The 22,273-nt window shown below is 41.8% G+C and overlaps 1 protein-coding gene across 3 annotated transcripts in view; it reads left to right on the top strand.

The window, feature by feature from the left end:
* The window catches only part of Bmp2k (BMP2 inducible kinase), a 97,225-nt gene that overhangs the window by 50,821 nt on the left and 24,131 nt on the right, over positions 1 to 22,273 (top strand). For 2 of the 3 annotated variants that reach the window (XM_038316354.1, XM_038316333.1), the window contains exons 8-13: positions 4,419 to 4,522; positions 6,017 to 6,096; positions 7,963 to 8,123; positions 14,354 to 14,601; positions 16,268 to 16,366; positions 17,638 to 17,876. In XM_038316354.1, coding sequence (XP_038172282.1) covers positions 4,419 to 4,522; positions 6,017 to 6,096; positions 7,963 to 8,123; positions 14,354 to 14,601; positions 16,268 to 16,366; positions 17,638 to 17,876 — 931 coding nt within the window. The remainder of the gene's footprint in view (positions 1 to 4,418; positions 4,523 to 6,016; positions 6,097 to 7,962; positions 8,124 to 14,353; positions 14,602 to 16,267; positions 16,367 to 17,637; positions 17,877 to 22,273) is intronic. The other variant, XM_038316343.1, reaches the window with a different exon arrangement.

The raw sequence follows: 22,273 nt of genomic DNA, 5'->3' as shown, positions 1-22,273 counted from the left end.
TAATGCCGAAAGCCGATTTGAATTCTCTGTCTTTCACATGTAGCTTGCCTGCTCACACCATCACATGTAGTTTTATCTCTGTGCTTATAAAATGCAGTTAGTGTTTTACATTGCTTTAAATGAAGTCCTGCATTTGGAAAACCAAGAGTGTTGCTTAGCTGTGCTCATGGTTTTTGAATTTCAAACTTTTTAGTGCTAAATTTTGTTTATTCGCCAGCACACTCTTACACAGTTAGTTGTAGTACTGATGCCTTGGTGTACCTCGGAATGTTTGAAAATGCAGTATCCATGATCAGTGTTTGCTGAAGCTGTTTGCTATTTGGTTTTGTGGTTCTGTAGGTCTGTAAATGTTCTCTTGGTTATCAGGAAGTAATCAAGAAGAAGGGATTGGGACTGCATTGCTAATAAAGCTGTTTTTTTAAAAATTACTTTTATCTTTTCTTTTCTGGAGAGTTCTCTGAAAAGCAGCAGAGTTGTCGTGTGATCCTTTGAAACACATGATGCTTTGCTATGAGGGTGAGGAGGAAGCTCTTTGAGTTTTGGAGATGGGCAAGGCCGCTCGCTTCACTCTCCCTAGCCTCTCCTGCGGTGGGATTAACAAAGCCTGTGGAGACCGCAGACTCAGCTACACCTGTTGTGGCTTTAATTGGTGTGGACCCTGGGGCACCTCCATCCACTTATCTCGGCTTCTGTAATTGTAAAAGAGTACCACTAGGTTGACTCAGCAGGTTTACACACACACACACACACACACACACACACACACTCGGACACACACTCATTGATGAAGACATGAACGTGAAAGGGAGCTGGGGGCCACTGGAGGAGTTGGAGTGGGAAGAGGCTTCGGTAGAAATGATGTAAAATACAGTACTCATTTATGAAATTCCCAAAAAGAGTAAATTGAGAAGTGTCTGCCTCTGTGAATTATTGTGAGGGTGAAGTAAGTTAAGGGAGTGCTCGTTAGCGTGTGCGATTGCTTTCCCTTTCCTCATGTGTTGTCAGCGCTGACCAGCTACCACCACAGCTGAGACTTCAAGTCACACTTGGTCCTGAGCAAACTGTTTCTGAGAGCTGAATCAGGCCTGGGCAGAGTAGACTGTTCACCACAGATACTCATGGGATGGAGTCTGCCTGCAGAGATTTCTTTGCATGCTTTGAACCATAACCTGTAAGTTATGGTGAATCTCCTGAAGGTGTCCCACCCATGTCCTCTGTTTCTAAATACACTGGTACAGAAAGTGAGGCTCCTTGTACACCTTGTTTACACCATGATGGAGAGCGAAGCTTTGTTGCTCTTGCTTGTGGCTCATTGATGCTGCTCTATGGTTCCAGCACTTAGCTCATTTGTTCTAATTAAATTTATTTTAGCTTCTATTTTGTGGAAAGCCAGGAATTATCTTAATTATCTTTTTTTTTTTTTTTTTTTTTTTTTGGTTTTTCGAGACAGGGTTTCTCTGTGGCTTTGGAGCCTGTCCTGGAACTAGCTCTTGTAGACCAGGCTGGTCTCGAACTCACAGAGATCCGTCTGCCTCTGCCTCCCGAGTGCTGGGATTAAAGGCGTGCGCCACCACCGCCCGGCTATCTTAATTATCTTAAATATGTTATGGAAATTAAACAATATGTACGAACAGCACAGTGTATATATTTTTATCTATCTGCCTTGGCTTCGGTGGTTATTAGCTCAGTGCTAGTCTAGTTTTAGTTATGTTAGGCTTTTATCCATTCTGTTATGTAGTTTTGGTAAAAAAAAGTCTTTCAGAAACTTTTTATTTAATATTTATTTATTTATTTATTATGTATACAATATTCTCTCTGCATGTATGCCTGAAGGCCAGAAGAGGGCACCAGACCTCATTACAGATGGTTGTGAGCCACCATGTGGTTGCTGGGAATTGAACTCAGGACCTTTGGAAGAGCAGGCAATGCTCTTAACCGCTGAGCCATCTCTTCAGCCCCCAGAAACTTTTAATAGACATTTGAAAATAAACCAGAACTTAAGATAGGATTTTCTTGAAGACACTTAGACATTAGTGCTGGGTCATCTGTCACCTGGCAGTTAGAGAGAGGGTCTCTTTCATTCACTTCTTGGGCATTTGTCAAGACTATCACATAGAGTTTCCTGTTATGTTTATAGTGCCATTTACTGTCTATTTATGGTTGAATGTACTAAGTGTTCCGTTATTACATTTGATTTCATTTTATTGGTAAATAGATTATGCTATAAGAGTCGTATACCTCACATGTCAGTTTCTGTAATAATCTATGTGGGTTGACAGATACATAAAGTAAAACTGCTTAAAATATTCAGTTTCAATTCTAGGGTTTTTCAGAAAAAGTTTAAAAATGAATGTAGTGCAGTTTTCTTTGTAGGTTTATTACTATATTCTTGTAATAAATTGAATTGAATGGGAGGAAAAAGTTGATGGAAAGAGGAAATGAACACACGTTAAGAGGAACACTCATGACTGCTAACAAGAGAGCTGCTGCGCTCACCTTTATCTAGACACAGGCACGCAGCTCCTGTTCTGTGTGACGTGGATCCTCTCTACTTCAGTATTGGCTGAGGTCCACTCTTTGTGCAGGAGCACTTGCTCTTGCTGCTCCTCTGCTGGGCTGAGGAAAGAGTAAACTTTAGTTTTTAAAACACATAAATTATATTAGATGGATGATTTTGTATTTTTATAATCAAGCTCATAATTTCCTGATACAAGCTAGGCTTTGTCCCTTGAAGTCATTGTTTACCATTCCTTGTTCAAGGCACTAGGTTTAGAAGGGAGTTGAGTCCGTTTTGACCTGTAGCTCCAGCTTAGTCCGTGACCGTTGACTCTCAGTGTTTCCTGTAGCTCCAGCTTAGTCTGTGACCGTGGACTCTCAGTGTTTCCTGTAGCTCCAGCTTAGTCCATGACCGTGGACTCTCAGTGTTTCCTGTAGCTCCAGCTTAGTCCATGACCGTGGACTCTCAGTGTTTCCTGTAGCTCCAGCTTAGTCTGTGACCGTGGACTCTCAGTGTTTCCTGTAGCTCCAGCTTAGTCCGTGACCGTGGACTCTCAGTGTTTCCTGTAGCTCCAGCTTAGTCCGTGACCGTTGACTCTCAGTGTTTCCTGTAGCTCCAGCTTAGTCCGTGACCGTGGACTCTCAGTGTTTCCTGTAGCTCCAGCTTAGTCCGTGACTGTGGATTCTCAGTGTTTCCTGTAGCTCCAGCTTAGTCCGTGACCGTGGATTCTCAGTGTTTCCTGTAGCTCCAGCTTAGTCCGTGACCGTGGACTCTCATTGTTTCCTGTAGCTCTGTCTTAGTCTGTGAGTGTGGACACCAGGTCCGTCTTAGTGCTGTGAATGTGGACACTTGATGTTTCTCTAGAAAACTTGAGAATAGCTAATGTAAATTTTCATTTCAAACATTTGACATAGTTAAGCATTACAAGTATTTTAAGGGTAATGAAGTAGAAGTGGCCATGGAGTTGTCTTAACACAATTCTTTGTGGTTACAAAATTGAATGCGAAATATAAGCTACTCAAGAAATAGATAAATGGGGGCTGGAGAGATGGCTCAGAGGTTAAGAGCACTGGCTGCTCTTCCAGAGGTCCTGAGTTCAATTCCCAGCAACCACATGGTGGCTCACAACCCTCTGTACTGACATCTGGCGCCCTCCTCTGGTGTGTGGGCATACATCAAGGCAGAATGTTGTATACATAATAAATAAATATTTTTTTTTAAAAAAAGAAATAGATAAATGGTAGTAAATGGTTATTTTTGGTTAGACGGAATATCTCAGGGACTTGATGCACGCTGTGAGGTTGATGTAAATATGTTAGTAGTACATTTACAGAACTGCTCAGACCTCTGGCCATGATGATGAGAAAGAATATTGAAACCAAGAACTGTGGTCCATATTGATAGTATGTCAAGGAGGCATTTTCTTTTAAATCTGTAGTGCCAATCCTCTGCTGCTCTGCTAAGTGCACTATAATGTGCATACTTAGCTTTTTCTCATCATTAGGATAATTTCAAAATAAAGGAAAATAAAGGTATTTTGGGTAATAGAATTATTTTAAAGGGTTGTTCTAGGAGAACAACCTCTTCACTGTGACCCCTGGAGCTTTCTTGAATAATTAAGTATTCCCTAAGTTCACTGGTTTTGTATTGTTAACTCACGTTTGTTCTGTGCCACTTTTTCAAGAGTATAAGCACACCTTCCATCCATCCAGTGCAGACATAGATGTTCTGTTATCTGCCTCTGTAATGTGTTCATGGTTAAGTTAATTTGTAGGAAAAGTTTCTGCCATTTCTTCTAAGCATTTCCTCTACGTCATCTAGAATCATTGTTCTTAGGCTAGAGAGATTGCCCCTCCTTAATATGCCTTTCTGTACTGTTTGTCCTCAGTCAGACATCTAACGTTTTGACCTGTTATTACAGGGTTCATGCTTGAACCAGATCCGGAGCACAGACCTGACATATTTCAAGTGTCCTACTTTGCATTTAAATTCGCCAAAAAGGATTGTCCGGTGTCCAACATCAACGTAAGTACTTTTCCAAGTAGGAAAGACTTTAAAATCCTGTAATTATATGTGTTTACATGTACACGCATGTGCTTTAAGAAGCATGTACATGCTTAAGAAGCATGAACTTCTTGTTTTCTGTCAAGTGGTCTTGATAGTGTGAGATGCTGCTTGTGTCTTAGGCGTCAGGCCTGAGACTTCACTCAGGTGTTCTGGAGAGCTTCAGCAGGATATTTTGGACTGTGGAGAAAGATACAACATGACATGTCAGTCACAGATCATAGGCTGTTATTATTAAGTATTGAAGTATTTGATAACAGGATTTTAAGTGTTTTGAGTTTTAACCAAGAATTGTGATCAGACATTATTGAGGCAGACTCTAAGCACAGGGTTAAATGAAAAACCGTGGGACACTTTGGTGTAAATAGAGGAGGCATTGTAAAGGGAGAGACCTGACTTCAGAGATTTCTTTTATCACTGGCTAATTTATATCTTTATGGTGGCTAATCCCCTTCTCCTGCTGTAAATCTAGGCTAAGCCAAGCACAGTGCACATTTGGGAATGCTTGATTTTACTCAGAGGCTTTGGTTTTTCCCTCCCTCCCTTCCTCCCTCCCTCCCTCCCTCCCTCCCTCCCTCCCTCCCTCCCTCTCTTCCTCCTTTCCTCCCTCTTAATTTCCTTCCTTCTTTCCATCCTTTTTTTCTTCTTTTGGCAAAGTCTGTCTCTCTCTACATAGTCCTGGCTATTCTGGAATTCATTACATAGACCAGACTGGCCTCAGACTCAAGATATCAGCCTGCCTATTCCTCCCAGAGTGCTGGGATTAACTATATGCTGTTATGCCTGGCTCAAGGACTTTGGCTGCTAGTCACTCCTGCATACTATAATGAACTGTACGTGCCAGATTTCTGCGTGTTTTAATGCCAAATTTCTGGGTCATCATTGATTTTAATCTATCGTGAACACTGTAGAGATCATTGTGTTCTGGCTTATGTTTTCTTCTTGTATAATGTGGAAGAACTGAGGTAGCTGTGTCTTCTGAAGTCCTCACTGTATCACTTAGTATCTCTCTGTTGCTGCTCTGCTGATTCAGCAAGCAGAGCAGCTTTAAGTGACCTTTGACTGAACCTTAGCTCTCTGTTGGGCTCATGCTCACAGTTACCTGTTGTATTTACAGTGTGATTGTTGTCCTGGTTGTGTAATTATTTTCAGAAGCATGAAATATCAGTTGTGTAAACTGTGATAAAATCATATTTTAAACTCGATTTACCTAAAAGAATATTGCATACTGTAATGCTGTGTTCATCTTCTAGAGATTTCTGTAGAAAATCAATGTAAAGATGACATTTGTGTAATGCTGTATTTCCAGATTACATCTGGGGAGTATATCTGCATAATTTGTAATATGGAACATGAAAATAATAGTATCTCAGTCAGTGTTTCAGAAGTTTAGTAGTCTATCTATAGTCTAAAAATTACTATAACTCAAATTGAAAACTATGTTTTTCTTCCCAGAATTCTTCTCTTCCCTCAACTCTTCCTGAGCCGATGACCGCTAGTGAAGCTGCTGCTAAGAAAAGCCAAATGAAAGCCAGGTGGGCAAGACCCTGCTGGCGCCAGCGGGGCTTCTGTACAAGAAGAGGCCATAGTTGTCGTTTTGATTGTAGCAATTCCTGCACCCCAAATGCTGTGTTGTCTCATCTGTGGTTACATAGCTTACATCGAGAGTACAAAATAAACTTCCACAGCTGCTGAATGCAGGGCATGACGCCGTTCTCATGTGAACGCTCACCCATCTGTGAAGGTGGAATGCTCACGGCTGATGTGGTAGTGGGTCTTGCCTTCTCTGTGGGATTGTGGTCATTTTCATCACTGACTATTCTTAAGATTTGACTTACTAGCTATTAAACCTATTTTTTATATTTAAGAAACAATAATTGCCACAGGCCATTAGTGTATATAGCTTGTAGAAGTTTTATGTGTATATAACTAGAAAGCTTGGTAAAGAATTACATTTGAAGCCATATTTTTCAGTTATTTATTCTATTGATAAGTTTGAATTCTATTATGTAGGTTGAGACTTAAAATCTGGGGCTGGAGAGATGATTCAGCAATTAAGAATTCATAATGCTCTTGTGGACAACTTGATTATCTTAAAATGAGCTGTAGCTGGCTGTATATATAAATGCTCTTACTGTTTCTGTTACATTTTTAGAGGACTTGTACTGTACCATGCTGATCATCCGTCTTTCCCCCCCACCTGCCCCTCCACTTCCCATCCAGCACCCCTTCTGTAATACGGCTCATGTCTTCCTCTCATGGCTGACTGAGTTCAATTAGGTTACCAGCCCTAATTTTCTGAAATTTCTGATGCAGTTTTGTTTTTTCCCTGTGGGAAGATCATTGTTAGCACAGCTCCCTCTTGTGTCGCATGTAGGTATTTTGAGAGAACCGTGGTGTGTGTGGTGATCGTAGGAGCTGTGGGCTTGATACACTATGCATATACAATTTTAGGTGTTAAATCATTTGAAATAATATTAAGTGAAGTCATCAAATAAATATTTTGGGAGAAAGTTATTGAAAATTCATACTGACTTTATAGAAAGCAAAGTTGAAAAATATGTAATTTCAAGATTATATTCGTCCTACACCTATGCCCATACTGGCAACACCAAGTGAACGGAGTGGCTATCAAACACATAAAGTAAAAAAAGAGCACATGAAGTTGTGAGGGAAAAGTTGTGAGGGTAGTAGGGGAAAATTGGAGGGGAGGGAGTGGGCACTAGATTTGATCCAGACATATTATATGCATATATGAATATTAAACATAAATTCACCTGTTTTCTGGTTTTGTTTGTTTTTTTGTTTGTTTCGACAATTCACCTATGCCTGCTAGTCACGTTGCTTTCAAAATTGTGCCTACCACTTCACTGACTGCATTTGGGGCTGAAACGGAGTCCCAATCCAGCATTTCTCTTAATTCTCATCTGGTGTTTCAGGGAACAAGGGTTGGATGTGAGCAGACAGCCTTCCCTGACAGCTCTGATGTCTCCTGTCTCACTGCTGTGGAGGAGCCCTTTTCATTTTCTGAGTCTGAGCTAGGGAGTTATTATTACTTATTGTGTCTTTTAGAAGAACTGAACCTTAGTTTTATCCATAACCTTATGAGAAGATTTCTGTTTATATTCTGTCAGTCTCAGGCCGTCCATTAGTCTCTGGGGTCGTATTCCTTTTCTTCCATTTGAAGGCTGACTATGAACAATTGTACAGTTTCAACACCTGTGGCTGGCTGTATTTTTTTTTTTTTACTTTAGTAGTTTTATTAAACATATATTCTGAGGTGGATACTTAGAAGGGATCCAAAAAGACTTATGTGGTCATCTGTAACTATAATGTATAGAATAAATAGTAAACTAGAAATAATCTCAATATTTGGAATAAATTACATTTTTCTATTATAGAATAACAGATACCATTGGACCAACAGAAACCTCAATTGCACCAAGACAAAGACCAAAGGCCAATTCCACTACTGCCACTTCCAGTGTGCTGGCCATTCAGAGTTCAGCTACGCCTGTTAAAGTTCCTGCTCCTGATGAATTCAGTAGCCACAAGCCAAAAGGTAATTAGCCTTTGTAGTTCTGATCTCTCCATGGTATGGATAAACACGATGTGGTTTGATTCCTAAAGCATAGAACACACGCTTTAAGAAATGGGGCTTGGTAAGTGGCTCATTCGGTAGAGTACTTGCAGTACAGGCATGCGGACCTGAGCTTAGATCCCAGCACCGCAGTACATCAGATGGGCACGGCACTGTGCTCCTGTAACCACAGTGTGGGGCACACAGACACGCGGGACCATGGTGGGCTGGTCGTAGGTTTGCTAGCTAGCCAATCTGACTGAAATGAGAGCCTTAGATTTAGTGAGAGACTTTGTATCAGAAGATCAAAAAGGCAGGGAAATGACTGCAGAAGACACTGAACCCCTCTTTGACCTCTACATATGTGTGAGCACACCTACATAGACAAGTGTACACAGGATACATATCCTGCTCCCTGCAAGAACCTGTCTATTGATGTCTAATAAACTGGACTACTTTGTTCTAAAGTTTTAAAGGTAAAGTTACTAGTAATTTAAATAAAGTAATTTGATATAGAAATAGAAGCTCATCTTTTGAATCATCAGCTAGTAGGTTTGAGGGTGGCAGTATTAAGTGTTGGAGATCCTGTGTTGTATTGGACAGGAAGTAGCTTACATTCCATAGGGGCATAAGGCTCTAGAGCCTTGGTGAAGAAACCATATGGATATCACAGCATAAGTACTGTTCTTACTTGATTTTGAGAAATTGTTTTTATAATCTTAAATGCAAAGTGTAATACCTAAAAACGTTCCCACAGGGAACTGTCATTATGACAGAGTAAATTTAATTTTTAAAGATATCAAAGATGTAATCTGCAGAATCACCTTCTATAAACCCTGATTCGTGTAATATTTCCCAACAAATCTGTCTTGTTTTAATGTTGAAATGTTTTTATTACAGATACTGTAGTGGGTAAGATCACATATTTTGACTCATGAATATAATTTGAGTTACATTTCTCCCATTTTTAAAACTAACATATCTAAAATAAAATATGAGTACCTATCTAATAGTATCTAATAGAAGTTTAAATGATGGCTTCCTGTAAGGTCCAGTCCAGTGATGCTATGGAATGTTGACTGTTATTTGCTATTGTTAAGTCTGGCTCAGAGAAGGGATGTTTATCTTCGCATTACCTGGCTTATTGCTGCAGTGAGTTTGTGCTATTCAGGTGCATCAACTGGAATATTAAGTCCATGGGGAAAAAAAGAAGATGACATTTTGTATATAATTTCCATTTCATTTAGAAATTATTTTCTGTGTGTGTTTGGCTGCATCGTATGTTTGTGTACCATGTGTTTACCTGTTGGTGGTGGAGGCCAGGAAAGGGCATCAGATGTCTTGAAACTGGAGTTACAGATGGTTGTGAGCCACCATGTGTGTGCTGGGAGCTAACTCCCTTACTTTTAACTGTGGGCAAGTATTCAGGCACATGAAAAATTCCATCTCAGGTAGACATTTGGTGTTCTCTCTTTCCTGTCTTCCCTGGTTGGACATCTTCCTAGTCATGGTTTGTTATGTGTCACTACCTGCCAGCTAGAGACTGCTAGGAGTGCGCTTGCAAGGCACTACCAGGAGTGCTGTCATTAAAGTGCGAGCATTCCCGAGCTGTCTCAGTGACAGTGTTTGAAAGGACTTTTTAAAGGATTTGGGTTTGGTGATGGTTTCTTTTCCTGTTGCTGCGATAACGTGCCCTGGCAAGAGCAGTGTAAGGGAGAAAGCTTCTTTTGTTTTTCCTTCACAGCTCATCATGGTGGGGGAAACATGGCAGCAGCCAGGGGAGGCATGGTGGCAGGAGTAGAAGGCGTAGTGGTCACATTGCTTGTGCACTCAGGAAACAGCGGGTGAACAGAGGAGGGGCCGGCATATAAAGCCTCGAGGACCTGCTTCCAGTGGCCTACACTTGCAGTAAGGCTCCATCTCCTCAGGGCTCTGCATCTTCCTAAAGAACCCAGTGCTCAACTGCAGGAACCTGTGGGAGAGCATGTCAGGTACTCGAGCCACAGCAGCCATGTGTGGTGACCGTGCGCAGAGACCTTAGGGGTCTGTTGGGAAACATAATGGGACATGTTACGGATCTTACCAGGGGAGGTAAACGCTCATGACTAAGAAGTCGCAGTCAACCTTGAGGCGGGGTAGGATGCTGGGTCCCTTGTGCTTTGGACGGTCTTCATGTTCTCGTTCCTTCAGACACATTCACACACGTTTTTGTCGTCCTGTGTGTCACAGGCCTGCTCTGCTTTTCTCAGTTACTCAGCTGGTGAGCTGGCCTAGCTGGGGTGCAGACTTGACCTGATGGGAGGGCTGTGTTTCTTGCCTTAGCATGCCTGCGCCCAGCTTAAGGTGGAAAAATTGCAGGTTTTATATGTATGTGTTTACTTTTTAAATATTTCTTTCTTCTTTAGAAATTAGAGTAAAATATTCATATGCTACAGAAATACTGACTTAAAAAGTGTAAAAATTTCCTATTTTCCTGTTCATTTAAATAGCAGTGTACTATGTACCCTCTTAGCTGTTTTAGTATAAATAATCAATTTGGTAATCTGAACATAGTATAAATTAATATTAATATAGCTATATATAATTCATATAGATAATTTGTGTCATTGACATAAATGAACTCAGACATGTTCCTTTGCTATTTCCTTCTTTCCCTTTAAGATGTTTTTGAAAACTTATGTCAGTATATATCTGTTGTGTAATTTTTAATTTACTCCCTGTCACAGGTATACCATGAATCTTATAACCACTTAGGCTAGTTCCAGTATTTGCCATTATTAATAGTGTGGTGTGAACTGCTGTACAATCAGTTCCTGATTTTCATGCTAGTGCAATTGTCTGAGGAGTATGCTAAGCACATTGGGGGCTGGAGAGATGACTCATTGATTTAAAGCGTTTGTCGCTCTTCTGGTGAACTCTCATTTGGTTCCCAGCACAAATATGAGGCTGTTCAAAACTGCCTGTAACACCAGCTCCAAGAGATCTGAACCCTCTTCTGATGTCCAACAGCACCTGCATGCCCATGACAGGAACACACATAGTCACATAGCTAATGTAAATAAAATAACATTTAAAAAGAGGCATATTTATTTTAAATTTGTGAACAGTCAGATTCTGCCCACAGACTCCAGGAACTTAGAGGACCAGCCACAATATATTCCTGTCTTTGCAACATTGGATAGGAAAGATTTTAAAAATGCTTGCCCAATGATTGGCAAGATAATTTTTTTCAGTAGATTATGTTCTTAACTAGTGTTTTTATTTATTTTAAAAACTTGGATACAAATTATTATGACTTGAATATAAACACATATGAAATATTATATTTGTTAACCCACTCTCTGCCTTCCCTCTCTGTCTCCCTACTTACTCTCTTCCTCCCCCAATACCCACTTTTATGTCACATACACTTTGTTTCCCCCCTTAGCTCTCCTTCCTGATAGACTTCGTCCTCCCTGACCCCTTTTTGTATTTATATCATGTGTGTGTGTGTGTGTGTGTGTGTGTGTGTGTATGTGTGTATCTGTCAGGATTCTGCATATGAAAGTTATCTTTCTGAGCTGACTTATTTTGATTAGCACAGTCATCTCTAGTTCCATTCATTTTTGTGAAAATGCCCTAGTTCAGTTCTTCTTCACACATGAATACTACTACATTTTCCTTTCCCATTTGTCTGTTAATGGACATCTAGACTGTTTCCACATCCTGGCTATTGTGGACTGTACAACATAAAACATAGATGTACAAGTATCTCTGTCAAAAGAACTCTTCAAGTGTATACCCAGGACTGATATAGCTAGAGCACTGGTAGTTGTTATTTTTTATAGGTATATTTTTGTGTATGTGTTCATATGTACCCATTCATGTATACATATGCACATGTGTGCATTTATGGGGAAATCAGAGATTGACATCCGGTCTTTCTGCTGCCCGTCTCCTCCTCCTCCTCCTCCTCCTCCTCCTCCTCCTCCTCCTCATCTTCCTCCTCCTCCTCCTCCTCTTCCTCCTCCTCTTCCTCCTCCCCCCTTCTCCTTCTCCTCCTTCTCCTTCTTTTCCTTCTTCTCCTTCTCCTCCTCCTTCTCCTCCTTCTCCTTCTCCTCCTCCTCCTCCTTCTCCTCCTCCTCCTCCTTCTCCTCCTTCTTCTCCTCCTCCTTCTCCTCCTTCTCCTTCTCCTCCTTCTTCTCCTTCTCCTTCTTCTCCATCTCCTCCTTCTCCTTCTTCTCCTTCTTCTCCTTCTCCTCCTTCTCCTTCTTCTCCTTCTCCTCCTCCTCCTCCTTTTCCTCCTCCTCCTCCTTCTTCTCCTTCTCCTTCTTCTCCTTCTCCTCCTTCTCCTTCTTCTCCTTCTCCTCCTTCTCCTCCTCTCCTCCTCCTCCTCTCCTTCTTCTCCTCCTCCTCCTCCTCCTGTCTGTGTGCATGTGCACATGCGTATGCGTATACGTGCAGATACATACACTTGTGTGCATGATTGCAGATGCCAGAGAAAGGTGTTGGACATGCTGGGTTCTTTTGGGAAGCTAGGCTGGTAACCAGAAAGCTCCAGTGATCCTTCTGTCACACCGGGCAGCAGGAGTGCACAGCCGCATCCTGATTGTTGATGTGCTTGCTGGAATCCCGATTCCTAATGCTTGTGCAGCAAGTCTTTTACCCCTAGTTCTTTCTGCACCTGACCCTACATGCCTTCTTTTTTGAGGCACGTTTTCTCATTGAACCTGGAGCTCATTGATTTGGCTAGACTGACTGACTAAAAAGTCCCAGATACTCTCCTGTCTCGCTTTCCCCAGTCCTGGGATTGCGGGCTTGCACTGCTGTGCTTGGCTTTTGTATGTGGTGCTGGCGGTCAGACTCGCCCTTCTGCTTGTGAGGCAAGCATCTCACTGACCAGGCCATCTCCTCAGCCACATTTGTAGTTTTCTGAGCACTTTGTACTGATTTCTGTAGTGACTGCTCCAGTTTATATTCACACTAGTGTACACGAGGTACCACTTTCCAGCCAGCACTCCTCACTTTCTTCCTTTATGTTGGCTGTTGTCACTGTGGCCAAACGGAATTCCAGTGCTGTGCTTTCTTGTATTTCCTGGATGGATTAGGATGATGAACACTTCTCAGGTGTTTCATTGCCTACTTGTGTTGTTTTCTTTGAGAGTTGTTCGCTCAGTTCATTGGGCACTTTCTTGATTGCATGGGGTTTGGTCTTTAATTTTTGGAGTTCTTTATAGATTCTAGATATGTGAATTCCTTGTTAGTGTAAAAATTTTCTCTGTGTTTAGATAGTATCTTCCTTCTGTGCTGCAGAACAACCTTTTATTTCCATGCAAATCTGTTTGCTATCTCTCAGGGTGATTGCTGTACTGTTAGAGTTCTTTTCTCCTTGATTCTGTCCCTCCCTCCCATTTATTTATGTTAATTTTGTGTGTGTAGGTGTTTTTTATCTGCTTGCATGTCTGTGCTTGTGTGCATGGATATGCCTGTGGAGACCCGAAGGGGATCAGATCCCCTGAGACGGGAATCTTAGATGGTTGTGAGCCATCATATGGGTATTGGGAATCGAACCCAGGTCTTCTGGAGCTGAGCTAGTGCTTTTCCATTGAGCTTTCTCTCTAGCCCTTGCTGGTGTCCTTTTCTGATCCCTTGCCTGTGTCTATATCCTAAAGTGTTTTCTTTACCTTTCTCTGATGGTTTCAGAGTCTAAGGTTTATATTGTCTGTGACCCATTTGGAATAGATTTTTTTTGTTGAGGGTAAAAGATATGAATCTCGTTTTATTCTACACTTGGATATCCAGTTTTCCCAGCACCATTTGTTTGAAGAATATTCTTTTCCTGCCCCTGTTCCATGTATGTTTTTTATTCAAGATTAGGTGGCTGTAGCTATGTGGTTTATTTCTGGGTCCTCTCTTGTATTTTGTTGATCTGCATGCTTGTCTGTGTTCCTATGGATCAGTTGTGTAGTCTGAGATGAGATATTGTTAGTTCATTGATCTGCGTGTCTGTGTTCCTGTGGATCTGTTGTGTAGTCTGAGATGAGATATTGTTAGTTCATTGATCTAACAAAATGACACTCCACAGGCACTTACAATTGCCGTGAGTACTTGGTGTAGACTGTGTAATGTGTGAACAGAGGTCCACTATAAAACCATAGGAATGTCCTAATTAAATAACTTGAAATCCCGCCATTTTGTAAATTACCTGTGTCTTAATGTTTTTGGAACTACAGGAGCGCAGAGACCTGGAAATGGGTCTGAAGTCTTAATGAGTCAGGGTCCCCTTCAGCAGCCACCACAGCAGCATAGAGTCCTCCAGCAATTGCAGCAGGGAGACTGGAGATTACAGCAACTTCATTTGCATCGTGCTCCTCACCAGCAGCAGCAGCAACAGCAACAGCAGCAACAGCAGCAGCAGCAGCAGCAACAGCAGCAGCAGCAACAGCAGCAGCAGCTACTTCAAAATGCTTATTTGCAGCAGGTAGTATTTTTTGTTATTTTTGATAGGGAAGTGTATGAAATTCACACAGCAACAGAATATTATTGCATTCACTTTTGTATTGTAGGCATATTACAACTTGAACTATATTAAAACAAACAATTCCCTTGATTTCCTGCTCACTGGAGAATATGATGCTAAAGGAAGAGGTGCTCTTTTAATAGGCCACATTCTGGCTTTATGAACAAGAAGTGTTCATTTGTACTCAGAAATAAACACCGCACTTTATATTTGTTATATTTTTTATATTTCAGTGCTGCAGAAAAGCTGATATATTTTCAAAAGTAACACCTTTTTATTATTTTATTATTTTTGGCTATGAGCCTTGCCCTTACCTGCTGAGTCATTTCTGTAGTCCTATTTTTAATTTCTCATTATTTTGACTGTGTTGGCATCGAATCAAAAAGAGACATTATCCTGAATTTTGCTTTATAGAAACGTGCAACATTCTGGTCTCACTAAACCTTCCTAAATGGAGCCGACTGTAAGCACAAGCATTTTATCTTTGTCTCGTCTTGAGCTAACCATGTGTGTGACTTCATTGTGTCACTTCCTCCGCTGCTGGCTGATGGAAACAGAGAGGGTGGTGAGGAGGTGGTGCCAGGAGACACCAGAAAGCATGGAAGGAGACGAGGAACCTGGAGATTGACTGTAATGAGTCAGAGATGGCTGAAGGCTGACAAGTGTTTGTTAGCTTTATTCCAAACATTCTTAAACTGTGCTGATACAGTTTTAGCTAAACTGTGTTCTATTACTACTTTAAAACTTATTCTATAAACATATATAAAGTGACAGTCACAGATTGTAGTTGTTTTATATTGGCTTTAAGACTTGATTGTCTTAGTCATTGACCTGATAAAATCAGTGCTTACAAAAACAGAATTTGGGCTGGAAAGATGGCCCAATGATTAAAAGCACTGGCTGCTTTCCAGAGGACCTAGGTTCAATTCCCAGCATCCATGTGATGGTTCAATGATCAATAACCTCATTCCCAGGGAATCCAGTGCCCTCATTTGGACTCTGTGGGTACTATACGCACATGATGCACAGACAGACCTGCAGACAAAACACCCATTCACACAAAATAGAACTAAACCATAATAAAAACTCTGGGATTGAAAAGGCAAGGATATTACTTGTTTTAATTACTGTTCTATTTCTGTGAGGAGACACTATGATCAAGGCGACTCACAAAGCATTTAATTGGGTGCTTGCTTACAGTTTCAGAGGGTTAGTCTGTTATCATGATGGAGAATGTGGCAGCAGGCAGGCATGCATGCATGTGCTGGAGCAGTAGCTGAGAGCCCACGGCTGATCTCCAAGTTTCCAGAAGAGAGAGAGAGAGAGAGAGAGAGAGAGAGCAGAGAGAGAGAGAGGAGAGAGAGAGAGAGAGAGAGAGAGAGAGAGAGAGAGAGAGAGAGAGAGAGACTGAGAGTGGACCTGGCATGGACTTTTGAAACCTCTCAGCTCATCCCCAGCGACACACTTCCAACAAGGCCACACCTAGTCCAACAAAGCTACACTTCCTAATTCTGTCTAAATAGTACCACTAACTGGGGAGCAAGCATTCAAACATAATAGACTGTAGAGGCCATTTTCATTCAAACCACCACAGTATTGATTTCTGTTTGTTTTTTTTCTCTCATAGTATCAGCATGCAATGCAGCAGCAACAGATACTTCAGCAACAGTTTTTAATGCATTCAGTCTATCAGCCTCAACCCCCTGGATCACAATATCCTACAATGGTAAGGGCTGTGTAATAGCACAGTGTTCTCTACAGGTGTGTATTACTAGGTTGAAATTTACAGTATGCATGATGGTATTTCGAGTTTCATCATTCAAAGTCTGTTGGGGGATAGGGAGAGGAGTCCGTCCAGCAGATAAGTGCTTGTCATCTGTATACGAGGACCTAAGTTTAATCTTCCACCCTCACTCAGAAGTCTGGGTTTAGCAGTTTGCACCTATAATCCTAGAAATAAGGAGGCAGAGATGGAAAACCTGGGAATTGCTGGCCAGCCAATCTAGCCAAATCCGTGAGCTCTAGGTCCAGTGGAAGATCGTGTCTCAACAAATAGGAGGGACACCCAAATCCTGAACTCTGTTTACACCCATGGAACTTGGTTTGTTATTTAAGTGAGGGAAGATGGAGAGATGGCTCAGTTGACAGTGTTTGCTGTGTAAACAAGAAGACCTGCATTCAGATCCCCAGGCCCCAGTTAGAAGTGGAGAGCTAGCAGTACATGCTCCACCCAGCATCCTACTGGGCTGGATAGAGACGTAGATCTTGAAGCTCATTGGCCAACCATTTCCACCTGAATTGGTGAACTCGAGGCTTGGAGAGAACTTGTCTCAAAAACCAAGCTAGAGCTTGGTAGAAGCGTCAGTGTTGGTCCTGGGCTCCACATGTGCTGATGCCATGTCCGCCTGTGTACACAAGCGCGCACACACACCACACATTAAAAAGTTAGTGAAGTGACATACATTGAAGACAGATAGATATTCTCAGGCAGGCTGCAGTTAAACTCTTGCATCTTAATGTGGCACTTTATAACTGTCTGGTGACACTACTGTTGATAAGAATCCTGTAATCTTTTGTCGTATCTCTTTCAGTCGGCAAGTATCTATTGAGGAAAAGGGAAACATAGAAGGGCTATGCTGTGCAATAGCTCGCTCCAGAGGACAGTTTGCCTTCCTGCCCTCCCCTCCTCTTCCCTCTCCTCCCTTCCCCTCCCCTGCTCTCCCCTCCATCTCTTTCTTAACAGAATCACTTTACTCTAGCCTACTCCTTTGTGTTTTTCTTAAAACAGTTAAGGAATTTTGAATCTGGTCAACTAAGTCTTGCTTTTTAATAATAAATGTTTTTAAGTCACTCCATGTAATTTTCTGGTAACAGCTACTTCTTCAAATACACGATTATTTTTCTGGGTTTCTAGTTTTGTCTCCATGGGAAAAGGGGGGCACACACTGGTTAGTGCTGAGGTGACTTGAACATGGGTTGTGTTGTTTCTTGTTTTAGATGCAGCAGTATCACCAGGCTTTCTTGCAGCAACAGATGCTAGCTCACCATCAGCAGCCTCAGCACCATCAGCAGCCTCAGCACCATCAGCAGCCTCAGCACCATCAGCAGCCTCAGCACCTGGCATCGCCCGAGTTTCTTACCTCTCCTCAAGAGTTCTCACCAGCCTTAATTTCCTACGCTTCATCACTTCCAGCCCAGCTTGGAACCATAGCGGATTCCTCTTTCAGTGCCAGTAGGTAAGTGTTTTCCAGTGACTGAAAGGGACTTACTATGGAAGTGATATTGATGAGAAGCCCACTAAGTGGCTCTTGATTCAGTCAGTTCATCTTCGTGTAGAGCTGATTCATTCCCCTCCCAGTCCCCTGTTCTGTGTCTTCCTTCCTTCCGTTACCACCTAGCAGTTCTGCCAGTTGCTATTTGCAGAGTTTAACCATACCTGAGGACATTTAGGCTGAGGAATTTGTTGGTGTGCACATCACAGTGTTCTTTGTAATTGAAGTAGAAGCAAAATCCTAGAACACTCCTTTAGTAGTTGAAAATAAATAACTCTTGTAGACAGGTTAACTTATTCTACTTATGTGTTATTACTACTTTCAATTAACTTGACTATAAAATTTATGTAATTTTTTATGCAGGGACAAACATTTTAAGTATATTATGTGTAGAAAATTTAGTGTAGTTGGGAAATAGTGACATAACTATTCAGATATATTAGTTAGAATTATATTATATGGATACTTTATATGGGAACTCATTACAATAAATTGAAAAACTTCTATATAAAGTTTCTCACACATGGATGTGACATTACTGTGTTAAGTACTTTAGGATCTTGGAATTAAGAGCCAGTATTAAGTGTTGGGAGATAGCTTGGTAAAGTACTTTCCACATAAGTACAGAGACCTACATTGATCTTCAGAGCCTATTAAAAAAAGAAGGGAGTGATGGCACACACCATAATCTCAGAGCTGGGGAGATGGAGATGGGAGATCCCTGGAGATCTCAACCTAACCTAATTGATGAACCCCAAGCCATTTAAGAGCCCCAGTATCAAAAAACAAGATGGACAAGTGTGCATATGCACACACACACACCTCCCACTACACAGTAATCACTAGGATTGGCTTTAAATACAAGACTGAAATTAGCTGATAAGCTCATTACTAGAACATCAAAGATGCTCTTAAACACAGTTTCAGGTCTTGAAACAGTAGGGGGGAGAGAGAGAGAGGAGAGAGAGAGAGAGAGAGAGAGAGAGAGAGAGAGAGAGAGAGAGAGAGAGAGCATGAGTTTGAGTAGACAGTAGGCATGAGGGACAACCTCATACTATAAATTGTGTGTGTCTAAAGAGGGTAAGTATACAGTTAGTCATAGTTGTGTGCGTGTGAGGGAATGAGAGATGAAAAGGGTGGGAGGGAGGGAGAGGGAGAATGGGAGGGTAGGAGGAAGAGGAGAAGACTGACAGGGATCTGTTACTTACTGGGGTGACACCAGGAAGGGCAGGGATCTGTTACTTACTGGGGTGACACCAGGAAGGGCAGGGATCTGTTACTTACTGGGGTGACACCAGGAAGGGCAGGGATCTGTTACATGCTGGTGACTCCAGGAAGGAGATTTTTAAAAGTTAATGAGATACTTTTCTGAAACAAAAACAGAGGTACCTGAGTTGTGAGAACTAATGTAACGGCGAACAGAACTTAAAGGTACAAATCAGGCTTTGCCATTTGTTATTGCTCACTCTTGTTTGTCTGCTTAGCACTTTTCTAGAACACATTAAGAGCATTATCATAAGAAAATTGAGGCCCAAAATACCACATGAAACAAATTCCATCCAGTGGGGTGTAAACTATGAAATACAAGCAGTGATCTAATAAATCTGCTACATTAGTCCCTGTGCGACAAGAATGAGAGATTTTCCTTACTAGAATCGCAGATTTTGCTGGATGCATTTGGTATACGCTCATTAAGCTGCGTTTTCATTAGGAATCCATGTGACAACAACTGAGGTTTACTTTCCAGCACTGCCCCGCCCCCAACAAATCAAACCACAAATAATAGAAGATTAGATAGTGCATGCCCTGCACAGCAGGAACACGGATCCCTTTCCCCAGGGTCTCACTCCAGTCTCATGGTTATGCTTCCAGAGGCGGAGCTTTCAGAAGTCTAAGTCAGTGACCCTGAAAGCCAGCGTCGTCTTTCCTGTGCCAGCCTCATCAGTGTCTCACGCTGTTTTGATGCGGGTCTCCGTCTGTAGCTTTGGCTGTCCTGGGTCGTGCTAATGACTAGGGTGGCCCCCATCTGGAGATGTGCCTGCTTTGGCCTTCTGCTGGGATTAAAGACACGTGCCCCGCGCCCAGCTCTCATCAGTGTCTTAGCAGAGATCTTTCCTTCCAGCATCTGTGGATGTCTCTCTGTCGTCTGTGCTGGGAGCTGAAGCCAGGGCCTTGCACATGCCAAGTGCCGGATTTATTAGACCACTGCTTGTATTTCATAGTTTACACCCCACTGGATGGAATTTGTTTCATGTGGTATTTTGGGCCTCAATTTTCTTATGATAATGCTATTAATGTGTTCTAGAAAAGTTGTACCTCCAGCCTCTGTGTTATTTAAAAGAGATTTATCTTATTTTATGTGTATGAGTGTTTTTCCTGCATATGTGTATGTGCACCATCTAGGCACCTGGTTCCTCTAAGGCCAGGGAGGGCGCCAGTCTCCCACAAATGAGGCCAGGGAGGGCGCCAGTCTCCCACAAATGAAGTGAAGAGATGGCGATGGCCGAGCCGCTGTGGGTCCTGGGACCTGGACCAGATCCTCTGCAAGAGTAGGAAGTGCTGTGCACCACGCTTGTCTCTCCAGCATCACTGTACAGATTTTAATAACGAAAATTATCATGTCTCTAACTTGTTCAAAATGCTTTTAATTATTTACAGTCATTTAAATCAAATGCCATTGAAAGAAATGCAATGTGGTAAATAAGTAATTTTAACTGTAGTAAGAAAATTATGTGGGATTAGGTTTCATTTGTTTTAGAGAGACGTATAAAGGATTTGTTAACCCCCTCTCTTCCAGCTCAGTGCTCTGTGTGGTGTTTTAGCTCCAGACCTTGGAGCTGTACTTTACTATGTCTTTAAATTGTAGGTTAAGGTGGCACTCTGTTGAGTAGTGTGCCACAAAGAATCTCTGAATTCGTCCCAGGAGTGGGAGGAGAACGAGTCAGATAGGAAGCCAGAAGTTTGAAAAGCTGTCTTCAGAAGGGAAATGCTCCCTGAGTTTTCCATCTGCTGTGTGCTTTAAGGACTCCTCAAGTCCAAAACATTTTGGAAATGGAGTTGAGATTCTGCCACATGAAGGTAGATTTATGACTTAGCTATACCCAATTTCTATCTACTGAGTAGTAAGTCTATTTAGTTTTAAGTAAATTACTGTTTCTTTTCCTTTTGTATATTCTAGCCTTCAGTAATTGTTTAAACATTCTTCTAAGACAAGCAGGCCTGGACTTAGTAATTAAAAGGCTATCCTTTGGCCTCTGTTTGCACTTCTACTACCCATGTGTTGGGAATGGCTGTTGGGTAGAGGCCGCTTGTTTGTTCCCGGCTGCTTAGACCCGAAATAATCACACAGAAACTATATTATTTGTAATACTGTATGGCCAGTAGCTTAAGCATATTTTTAGGTAGCTCTTATATCCTAAACTAACCCATCTCCATTAATCTGTGTATCACCACGTGACTGTGGCTTACCAGGTAAAGTTCCTTCCAGCATCCTGTGCCTGTCTATGGCAGGGCTGCATGGCTTCTCCCTGACTCCGCCTACTCTCTCCTTATAGCTCTTTCACCTGGCTTTACTCTGTTAAGCCATTGGCCCGAAGCAGCTTCTTTACTAACCAATAACATAACATTAAAACATACCCACAGCCTACATCACCTCGAGCTAAGGCTTATGAAATTAAGCTATTTCTTTTAACAATGGGATTCTTCCCCCACTGTCAGTCTTCTGGACCCAGAGTGTGAAAGAGATCTGATAACTTTGTTCTGCTGCCCCATTCTGTGTTGTGGCTCCTGGTTGGAGTGAGGAGGGTACCCAGGCACTCTTGGGTTGAGATTCCTTTAGGCTTGGATTCTCTCTCTCTCTCTCTCTCTCTCTCTCTCTCTCTCTCTCTCTATTTTATTACTTTAAAAAATACCGATCTAAATTCCCACTCCCTCCCCTTCTCCCATTCCCCTGCAATCCTAAGAGAGGACAAGGCACCCTGCCCTGTGGCAAATTGGATTGTCTTAAAACCTAATGGGCCTATAGGATAAATTCCATGGAACCAGTGGACTCAGGTCCAGGACTTTGAACACTATGAATGATGTTTTATATGTCTACAAAAGAACCCTCGTTTACCTTGGCCTGTTTATAAGGCAAAACTATCAAGCAGGTCATCTCTTTTTGGTAGTTATATTTGGTAGGAAGTATAGTTTTCATTGTGGTGTTTCCATGTAGCCACATATGATATAGGATAGGTATAGGGTTGCTGTACAGTATTTAGTAATGGTTTACATGGATGCTGTTAGGTATGGTTACTGATCTTCTTGTTAAGGCTTGTTTGAGAGCAACAACTTATACCAGCTGCTTGTTTTTGGGGGGTTTT

Source organism: Arvicola amphibius, chromosome 1 (genome assembly GCF_903992535.2).
Source record: "Arvicola amphibius chromosome 1, mArvAmp1.2, whole genome shotgun sequence".
Lineage (NCBI taxonomy): Eukaryota > Metazoa > Chordata > Mammalia > Rodentia > Cricetidae > Arvicola > Arvicola amphibius.
This window is presented reverse-complemented; position numbering and strand designations above follow the sequence as displayed.